Source organism: Apteryx mantelli, chromosome 2 (assembly GCF_036417845.1).
Source record: "Apteryx mantelli isolate bAptMan1 chromosome 2, bAptMan1.hap1, whole genome shotgun sequence".
NCBI classification, from domain to species: domain Eukaryota; kingdom Metazoa; phylum Chordata; class Aves; order Apterygiformes; family Apterygidae; genus Apteryx; species Apteryx mantelli.
Window position 1 is genome coordinate 87,804,224 of NC_089979.1, and position 11,185 is coordinate 87,815,408.

At 36.3% G+C, this 11,185-nt stretch overlaps 1 protein-coding gene across 1 annotated transcript in view; it reads left to right on the forward strand.

Annotated features, from left to right (window-relative positions):
- The window catches only part of RETREG1 (reticulophagy regulator 1), a 74,117-nt gene extending 63,526 nt beyond the window's left edge, over nt 1-10,591 (forward strand). Inside the window, exons 6-9 of the mRNA XM_067292408.1 lie at nt 1,649-1,786; nt 3,609-3,673; nt 4,836-4,962; nt 9,253-10,591. Of these exons, the coding sequence (XP_067148509.1) occupies nt 1,649-1,786; nt 3,609-3,673; nt 4,836-4,962; nt 9,253-9,764 (842 nt within the window). The 3' untranslated portion in view covers nt 9,765-10,591. The remainder of the gene's footprint in view (nt 1-1,648; nt 1,787-3,608; nt 3,674-4,835; nt 4,963-9,252) is intronic.
- Nucleotides 10,592-11,185: the final 594 nt, after the last annotated feature.

Consider the following 11,185-nt stretch of genomic DNA (forward strand, 5'->3'; position numbering starts at 1 on the left):
AATAGTGTTTCCTTAAATTTTACCTTTGTGTGTACAGATATAGCACAGCCATTCAGTCACTGAGTAAAAGGATATGAGAAAAATAAATGCAGATGGTGAAGAAGAATGAGAACAAAGCAAGGGCAGCTGTCAAGCAGACCCAAACCTAAAGGAGAGTTTTGAGAACAGTAGTTGTGTAATAGCAAAATCATTGGATTCACATGGAAAACTAGATATCCACTACTGTACCTCATCCTGAAAATATGTATTTTAATTATTTTTAACAAATTATTATTTAATGTCAATTAAATAGATTATAGAGCATATATATAATATTATATATAAGATATGTAATATATATTTTTATATAAATAATACTATAGGCATAGATTATATACTTTGACATCCAAAAAGCATGTGCAGATTATTTGTTTTTCTTCAGAATAAAACTTCTGTAATTTGTGGAAGGTCAGGAAAGATGATGATACAAAATGAAGGAATGATACAAAAGAGAAGTGGTTCTCTACAAACTGACTCATGTGCTTTGAAGGGTCTGCTTTCCCCTTCGCCTTCGCCTTCCCCTCCTGAGAATGATACCTCTACCTGTCTTGCAAACGGCATGAAAGTAACAGAGTTTAGAAATGAACATCGATTTCCAACCAAGTTTATGCCTCACCCAGAAAATAATTTCCTCTCTTAGGAAAAATACCAAAAACACTACAAAGATCTCGTAGTAATAAATCTCAAGTTCATATTTTGTCTGCCAGCTTATACAGACATTCGATATAATACCACTGTAGGAATCTAGTAAGATACTGATCTTGTTACCAATTACTTCTGGTCCTACTGATCTCAACAAATACAAATTTGATGGGTACATTTTAAATCTGCTCCCATTCGCCCTGACAGAGATATGCATGCTTGCATTCTATTTCTGAACAAACCAAAACTGAACAATATCTATTTTAGTTTTAAACACATACACCATTTATTTTCACTAGATCTGGCAATATTATTTAATTATTCGCTTAAGTGTATGTTCGATTCTAACAGATCCTACACAGTCATAATCTGATGACAGTTTCTACTGTGTTTTAGTAATTGCTTTTATTTTTCTCATCTTCGAAGATTTATCTAAAGATTATGATGATTGGAATGTAACCTGAATCTGATTTGAAATGAGAATAGGCAAAGTGATAGTAATGAAATTATTTATGAAGGATTGCTTTTGGAGGGAATTATCTGTAGTTTATACTGAGAAAGACATTTTCCCTGCAAGTTATAGCAAACTTAGAAAAGATGGCATCCATAGTAACTATTATACTCTTTTTTAACTTGAATACTTCAAAATAACTTCATTTATGCTATCAAGTTTTGTGATCAACCTGTCTTAGCTTTTTATAAGTTTGCTGCTGGAAGTATGAAAGGTGTCAATTGATATGAATACAATGTAATTTTCTGTGATGAATACAAATGCCTCCTAGAAACTGGACTTGACGTCAACAGCTCCTCTGAAATGAGCATTTCAGTGTTTGTTATGCAAAACTACTTGTATTACATAAAATTAATAGTTTTGTCATCTTATGCAAATGTATAATCTTTATTTAGTTACTTTTTATAAAGCGATATTTAAATACAATTTCTATTTCTGTCTTCATTTTTGTCACAGTATTGTGTGCCTTTTTATGTCCCTTCTTCAAGTGCAATGAATTTGGACAGAAAGTGTGCAACAAAATTAAGTCTGTTCTGATGAAACTAGATTTTGGAATAGCAGAATATATCAACCAGAAGAAAAAAGAGAGGTCTGGTGAGTACAGTCCCAAATAATGTATTTCCATATGCAGAGAAAATTTTATTCATCTTGCAGACAGTTTGGTTTGTCCTGTGAAGCCAAGTATAAAATTACTTCTAACTTACATATTTGAATCTGACTACAACTCTTAGCTTAATAAGGATGTATAATGTATAATCATGTATGTCAGAGGTCTGGAAGGGTAAAGAATGATTTCATGGAAGGAAACAGGGCAGGACTGATGGTTCTCATTATACCTGATTTGCCATAATGCTTGAAGATTTTCAGAAAAACTGCTGGCTGTAAAGCATGAAATGCTTATCTCTATTTAGATAAGGAGGACTCATGCAGGAGAGAGAACTCCCCAAGAACACAAGATTAGTACATCACAGAATTTTCAGTAAGAAACTAAACTCTGTTCTAGCATCTAAATCTGCCTCGCCTTGTCTCCCAACAGTAACAGGAAAAAAGAGATGCTGTTTTCTTCCTCAAATGCTCAATGAGCCTTTAAGAACTGTAATATGGTAGTAGCTGTAAATTAATCAAATTTCTCACTTAGACAGGGGAGAAATCAATAGAAAACAAAATCTCACCTATCTCACCTGAAATTTTTATAAAATCAGAGTCTTTTAGATTTTAAGTAATAAATCTGTTTCAAGAAAAAATACTTATATAAATGTTATCTTTAGTTTGTTTTTTGTATGTGCTACAGTTCTGGTGATTAAAACTTTGTAGGATAGTCACATTGCTTCCAGTTAACTTAGCTTTTTAGTTAGTGTTACATCAGTAGACTTCATATTTGCTTTAAAATGTACATTTCTTGTAATTGTTCCCATACAGCACACAGCACACAAGAGGAACCATCTGCCTTTTTCCTTTCTCTCAGTAGTTGTTGGAAATAAGGAGTAACACACTGATATTTTTCCTTCATTTGTTATTCCACCTTGTTTTACTTTTAAAGGAAATTGGCAGACAGAGAGAGACAAAGACAGAGCGATCAGACCATTGGTTCCTGACTTTCATAAGCCAGTGCTGGGGAAATGGTCCAGGAATCATTCGTCCTGCCTCTCTCCCTCCAATTTCATTCAACCCAGATGAGTTCCCTACTTTGCTTCACCACGTGGGTTCACAAACCCTTGTGCTGCGCAAGAGAGGAAGTGGCAAGTTGCAAAAATAGGCAACCAGGAATAGTACGACTTTTTTTTTCAGCATTACAAGATTATAATGGTTTATAATATTTATGAAACTCTTCTCAGACAGAGAGAGGAAATGAGGCAGAATTTGTGTTTCTGTTTATTAGGAACATCATTCTACCAGACTTCAGAAGATGCTTTATACACATACTTGAATATAAATGCTGTGAATGCAGGGAAACTGGGTGCAAAAAAGAAAAAAGTTTTGTAGGTGAAGATTACATGTAGTTATCCAGAAAATTGTACATTTTTGTGTAAAAGTAATGTAGAGGAATATAACTAGACTGCCTAACAGTATGTTACAACTGTGCCTTGTACTGATAGTGTAATTTAAAGGATGGATGGATGGATAGATAGATAGATATTGTCAGATTATATTATATTACAGTGAGCAACAAAAATTTTTGAAAGAAATATATACAATACAGGCAGATGAATGTGTTGGAAGGTATTTTAAAGAAATACTCTCTCTCCTACTTTGGCTTCTGCATAATATATTTTGATACATATCCAGCCTCAGTCAGCCTTTTGCCTCTCCCTAGCTTATAACATGTTCGTTGTCCTACTCAAGGTGTGGCAAAAAACATACATGGAACCTGGAAGTGCACTGACATGAGTGAGATAATTTTCATTTTTTCTTTCAGAAACAGCAAAAACAAAACCCACAGAAGATGACAGTGAATTAGACATATCAGCTCTGTGTCCTAAGGTGACTTTTTTCAGTCAGCCATGTCTTGTTTTTAAAATCTATATAGAAAATGGAGACTATCTAGACTACTGTCTCTGTTTCTATGGAAGACTTCTCCCTGCCCAGAAGAAGACTCTCTTCCTGAACAATACATTTTAAAAGTGATTCATAGTCTCCATCTTTAGACTATACTAATTAACTTATTACACTTATATTGTGACTTCTGGCCTTCAAAGTAATGGCTTCTGTGGCCTACTAAACAGAAAATGTGTTTATTTTGTATTGGCTATAGAACAATTAAACCAGAGTTTCATAGCAAATGCAGCCTTTTTAATTGCCACAGTGGAACTACAGCTAGTTATTGTCACATCAATATATAAAATGGAAACATTCATAGATAACCTACATAACTTGTCAGAGACTTGTGTAATCATTTGTCTGATAATATCTATAAGTATCTTTCTAGATGTGTATGAGAACACTATAATACTTCCTTTCTCTGTTAATATTCTAAATAATTGTATGTCAAAGGATTTTCCATTAGAATACTGATTATTTGATATTAAAAAATCAAATTTAGGGGAATTCTCATACAGTATTAGATCAGCAGTATCCAGAATCTGACTTTGAAAGTGATCACTTCAAAGATGTTTTTATATTCTGAAAAAATATATATCCCATTGGATAAAAATTTGTAGCTGACATAACTGAATACTGTTGTATACATTGATAGAAGGTAATGATTTTCTGATTTAGCTAAATTCTGATTGTCTAATGTTTTTGTTCTGGTCCAACTTTATGCATTTCTTTACATGTACGCATATTTTATATTTGCAGGATCATTCTGCTTTCATTACAGTAAGATTTTACTTTAAGAATAAATATTACATTTTAAAACATAAATATAATTTTTAAGTTTTAAAATATAAATGTATATTTTAAAAGCTAGAATTTTCCATGCTTCTTTAGTAAAATAGAGTTTTGAATCATTAAGAAGAAAGTATACTTTAAGTATTTGTGCTCCTATTATGTTCATTTTTCTACAACTAAAGCTTAAATAGTGGACAATTTATTTTATCATCACATGCAAGATACTTTTTTTCTCGGTATCTAAGCATTGGCTTCCTGTAGCGTGACTTTTCTGAGTATAAGAATGCCATGTATGGGGCTTTTTAATGTCTAGGTTAGTCCTGCAGTTGTTGCCAAAGAGCTGTCAGTGTCTGACACAGATGTATCAGAAGTATCTTGGACCGATAATGGGACCTTTAACTTATCCGAGGGGTATTCTCCACAGACAGACACATCTGATGGTATGTAATGACTTTGTTTATTTCATCAATTAATTGTAGTCTTGTAAGTTATCTGGAAACTATTAGAGAATTTGAGAACATAAGGCTTTTTTTTTATAGTGAATTTAAAATTCATTCCAGTAGTTCTGTTTTATTTTGGATACATCTTGCATAAGAGCTGTCTTTTTCTTAAAAATAATGAAGCACATCAGTGAAAATCTAAATAAACAAATACCTGTGGGTAAAAAAGGCACATTCATTATGTGCCAGATTTATTACTGTCTTCCACCAAATCTTTTAAGCTAGTAATAATGCTCTGGGATAAAGTAAACTATGTAAATAAAAGGCGAGGAAGAAAAAGTGGATACTTCAAGTTGCTCAACAGTCAATTAAAGAAAGTATTATTAGGCTCTGGATACCATAATGCTGATGAAGGCAAAGAGTAATGAGCCCAAACAAGGTGTGAAGACTAGGCCTAGAAAGAGATCCCCAAGTACTTGTCTTTCAAGGCCAGATCTGGAGGTTCTTACTCTTTAGAACCACCTTCCTGCTAGTACTTTGCCTTAATAAAGATTAAGAACAACAGTAGTTTGGTGTAATCATGCATGTGGATTTGTTGCCCTGCTAGTCTTGCATTTCTCCTCTTCTAAAATTACAAGTAGGGTGATATTATTTATCAGTATTATAAATGCCTAAATTTTTTTTAATTACTTCTTTAATATTTAAAGTTGTGATGAGACAGCATCATACAACCACAGAATCATAGGTTGGAATGGGCGTTTGGAGTTCGTCTAATCCAACCTCCTATTTAAAGCGGGTTCAACTAGATCAGTTTGCTCAGGGCGGCATCCAGTTGAATTTTGAGTATATCGAATGATGGAGGTTCCACAACCTGTCTGAAAAACCTGTTCCAGTATTTGACCACCCTCATGGTGAAGAAATTTTTCCTTATATTGAGTTGAAATTTCCCGTGTTCCAGCTTATGTTGATATACCCTCATTCTTCCACTGTGTACCTCGGAGAAGATTCAGGCTTCTTCTTCTCTATACTTATATAGACACATTCCAATGTGTCAATGTTTTACTTGTACTGGAGAGGTCAAAACTGGACACAGTACTCCAAATGTGCTCTCTCAAGTGCTGAATATAGGAGAATAATCACTTTCATTGACTTGCTGACTTTACTCTTGCTAATATAGCTCAGTATGTGGTTGGCCGCCTTTGCTGCAAGGGCATGTATGCTGACTTGCTGTCCACAAGGACATCCAGGTCTTTTTCTTCAAAACTGCTTTCTGTCTGTTTGGCCCCCAGCTTGTACTGTTACATGAGGTTATTCCATCCCAGAGGTAGGATTTCACATTTGCTTTTGTTGAACATCATGATGTTCCTTCTACCCCATTTTCTCCAGCCCTTCAGGTCCCTCTGAGGGCCTTGCCATCCAGCACATCAAATATACCCCCAAACATACCAGTTTGCTTTTGTCTGTGAACTTGCTGAGAGTGCACTCCATCCTATTGTCCAAGTCACTAATACAGACATTGAATAATATTGGCTGCAGTACCTTTGAGGGACATCACTAATAACTAGCCTCCAGTTGGACTTCATATCAGTGGTCGCAGCCCTTTGAGCCTGGCAGTCCAGCCAATTTTCCACCCACCTCAAAGTTCACTTGCCCAGTTCATTCAACAATTTGGATGTAAGGATAATATGGGAAAATGTATTAATTGACTTCCTAAAATAAAAATAAACAACATCTATTGTTCTCCCCTTGTTCACTGAACTAGTCAATTTATGATAGATGGCGATCAGGTTGGTCAGGCACCATTAGCCTTTGGTAAATATATCCTGGCTGCTCCAAATCACCATCTTGTCCTTCATGTGCTTGAAAGTTGTATCCAGGAGGATTTGCTTCATAATCTTCTCAGAGGCTGAGGTGAGGCTGGCCAGATTGTAGTTCCCTGAATTCTCCTTCTTGCCATCTTCTGGAAGATGGTTGCAACATTTGCCTTTTTCCAGTCTTCAGGAGCCTCCGACAGTTATTATGACCTTTCAGAGATTATGTGCAAGTAGCCTCACAGGTTATGCCCTCAACATCCTTAAATGCATCCCATCTGGTCTCATAGATGTGTGTATGTCCAGTCTGCTGAAGTGCTCAGAGGTCTGTCTTCCTCTGTTGTGGGCACTGCTTCACTCCCATAGACTCTGCAGTTAGATTCAGAGTCCTGAGGGCAGACATTACTAGTAAAGAGGCATTACAGAGGCAAAGAAAGCACTGAGTACATTGGCTGTTTCCGTGTCCTTTGTGTCTAGATCTCCTGCCCCATTTAACAGGCCCACTTTTTCCCTTTTGCAGCCAATGTACCAATGTGAAGCTGCCAATGTGAAGCTGTTCTCATTGTTCATATTTTTCACTGGTTTCAACTCAAGCTGAGCTTTGGCTTTTCTAACTCCATTGCTACATGTGGTGGCAATGTCTTTGTGTTCCTCCCAGGTAGCCTGTCCATGCTTCCTCCTTCTGCGTACTTCTTTTTGGTGTCTGAGCTCAATCAGGAGTTCCCTCCTCATCAGCCCTGGCCTGCTCAACTTTCTGCAGGGATGGCTTGTTCCTGTGCTTTGAGGAGGCTGTCTTCAAAGATCAACCAGCTCTCCTGGGCCCCTTTGCACTCCAGGGATGTCTCCCATAGGAACCTGCCAAGCAGATTCCTGGACAAACTGAAATCTCTCCTGAAATCCAGGATTATGATTCTGCTACTCCTCTCTTGCTCACTCCTCTCAAGATTTTAAACTCTACAATCTTATGGTCACTGCAGTCATCTTCCTTCTTGAGCAGTAAGTCTAGCAGAGTGCTTTCCTGGGTCAGCTTGTCAATCGCCTTTGTCAAGAAATTGTCTTCAACACACTCAAGAAACCTGGATTGCTTGTACCAGCTATATTGTCCTTTCAGTAGATATGGGGTTGGTTAAAATCCCCCGTGGGTACCCGGGCTGGTGACTTTGAGGTTTCTTCCCAGGGCCTCAAGAAGGCTTCATCCACTTCCTCCTCATGATCAGACAGTCTGTAGCAGATGCCTACCATGATGTCGCTCGTGTTGGTCTGGCCTTTGATCTTTACCCATAGGCTCAAACTGGCTCATCACCTGGCAAAGCTCTGTGCCTTTGAGCTACCGCTTTGCATACAGCACAACCCTTCCTCCTTGCCTTTTCAGCCTGTCTTTCCTAAAGACAGTGGAGAAGATAACATATCGGAAGTACTTTTAAGATTAATTTCCTTAGCCCGTATGAAAGCTCCTATTGCTTGTTTTCATAGAAAGTAAGTTCAAAGTAATTATTTTTTACCTTCTCATTCAATTACTGCCTACTAGAAAAAGGTATTCCCTTATTATGCTCCTTCAGGCCTGTTCCACAGGCCATGTATTGTAGTCAATATGTGTTTTACACATTTCTAGTAACATATTGTGCCATTAATGCAGTTCTTAAAATCTAATCTTTTACTCTATCAGTTTATGTTTACATTTTGCTTTTTACTGTCTGGAAAACTTGAAACTATACTGGTCATCTCCAGTGTTTCCATTTTCTGTTTCCCATTTATTACAAGTATTGGATGTGAAAGCAAAAAAATTATAAGTTAAGTCTTTACATTGTTTTTTAGATTTTATTAAATCATCTAAACAATCATTTTTTATCCTACATGTGTATTAAATGCTTGTGTTACATTCACACATGCTTACATATTTGTAATTTATATATATTCTGTGAAGAAAAGGAGTTTAAAGACATAGTATCACATATATTTTAGGACTTCATGTGGTTGATATGGTTGATGCTGTGCTAAATATTTGCATTAAAAAAAAAATATTTTCCTGGAATATTATTGAAAAGAATTATTCCCAAGTCGTTTCCCAACCTGTACATAAATATTGTAAAATAATTGTAAGTAGAAAACTTTAATGCTGTGGGTTGACTGAAATGGAAAGCCTAATGTAACTGAAAGGTCATTTTGTTTGGGGGTTTTCCTTTTTTTGATCTTTTTACATTTAGTCTGACATTTTCAATGGGATTGGATGATTAGTTCAGGCAGTATGAATTCAAACTGTGAGTCAAGTTGATACCAGATGATTTGTAATACTAGGTTTATGATCTCAAAACCATTTTATTTTAGATGTAACATAAAGTTCCTCTGCATTAAGTCAGTAGGCTATGGGTTAGTAAATGTATTCGAAGGGAACCTTTCTAACTGCATTTTTACGTTTGGCTGTTCTTTGAAAGTCTTTCTTGTTTGCTAATAGTGTTTCTTTCTATTAATCCTATAATAGATTTTGACCGACCTAGTGATCATGAAGAAGCTTTCACTAGAGATCTTGCAGAATTTCCTTCTTTAGAAAATGGTGCAGGAACAAATGATGATGATGACTCAAGCATTGGTATGCCCATCCAGCAAAAAAGAAAAAAAGAACAAATGTGTTTGAAGATCGATCACTCTTCCAGGCAGAGGAAAGAGAGACCATCCACTGCAGGGCTCTCCTTGCCTTTGACCAGTGACCAAACCTTTAATTTAGTGAGTGGAATTGCTGGGGATGTCATTGCAGCTGCAGTGTCTGCTGCCATCAAAGACCAGTTGCAGTCTGCACAGCAAGCACCCTCACACGCAGCGCCCAGTTTGAGTGAGGAGACAGACACAGAAGAAGCTGATGATTTTGAACTGCTTGACCAGTCTGAGCTCGAGCAGATTGAGAGAGAATTGGGACTTTCACAAGGCCAAGAAGCAGAATCCCAAGAGAAAAAGAAATCTTCAGGCTTCCTTTCAAATCTGCTGGGAAGTCATTAACCTGGAAATTGGAGGTAGTAACGTAGAAGAAATGAAACATAAAACACACACAAAAATCAAATGCGAAAAAAAAAAAAGGAAAATCTGAGCTGTGAGCTTTAACTATCACTTTAGATGTGTTATAATAATTTCCCTTATACAGAGTGAATTAACTGGATAAATATCAGCTGATACTGATAGTTTAATGTTTTTGGTAGTTTATACCTCAGTGTAATAGCATGGAAATGAATTATCTATCCACTGCAGTTGAGTGTTGGAGGTCAGTTGTTCAAAAGAGTTTGGGGGGATTTTTTTATCTTTTTGCCAAATATGTATTTTTGGGTCCTGCGCCAAATTTTCAGCATTTGCAATTTATTTAATTCTTGCTTGTCAACCATGTAATACAATTAATGATTCACACACTAAGGGTAAGCTATGAGAGGATTGCAATGAGATTAATTAAATTTTGCCTCCTTCAATCATACTGAAAAGTTTGAATCCCTGCAGTTATCATTATATATGATATATCTAATATTCATGAAACACATTAACCAGCAGAACTCACAATTAAAGATGTGTGCAATGCTATCAAAAAACTTGACTTTATACTTAAAACCTTTGATTTGGGGGGGGGGCGGAATATGGTGATGCATTTCCAAGTTTGTTGCTGTTTTAGGCTTGTAGTGTTACTAAGTGGCATGCTGTTTGACTGACCACCTGCTGTGCTCCCTGGCTCCCTGATAGAGTCTGATCATTGGCAGTATTGCCCCTGTAAAGTCAGCCAGTGCATTTTCACATTTAAGACCATTAATATCATGTAAACTGAACAACATTTGGGAGGGGGGGGCAGGTGGGAGCACATATTGTTTGGAATAGGGAAACTATGAAAGTTAGAGGTAAAAAGAAAGGCTTTTTTAGCTGCCACTTCCTTAATTCAAGATTCTGGGGGGGGGGGGGGGGGGTTTCTTCCTGAGACAACTGCCATCACTTGCAACTAAAGTTGTTTTGCAAGCTGTATCTTTTAAGATACTTAAAGTATTCAGTGAGGTCATTTGCTACAGAAGACACTCAGAATCTTCTTCTTGGTGTGTACTTTAAAACAAACAAAAATGGAACCTGTTTAAATTATTTGCCATTTTAAACTCTACACATGCTGAGTGACTGGCATGGGATCTTAGGCAGGTAATTTATTTAACTTTTTCTAGTGTTTTTTGTTCACCTTTAACAAAATTGAAATGTAATACCAAGCAATAGTAATCAAAGAAATAGGAAGAAGTAAAGTTAGTTTTATTAATGTGATGTAAACTGTTAGCAGAGTTGAGGGACCATGTCAGCTGCTAATACTACTGAATTGATTTTCCATTTGCTGGCATTTTAAGAGGTAAATATTGTCATCTAGGACCCTCAGAAAGTATAGCCCAGTTTATAAAAATCTTCCACTA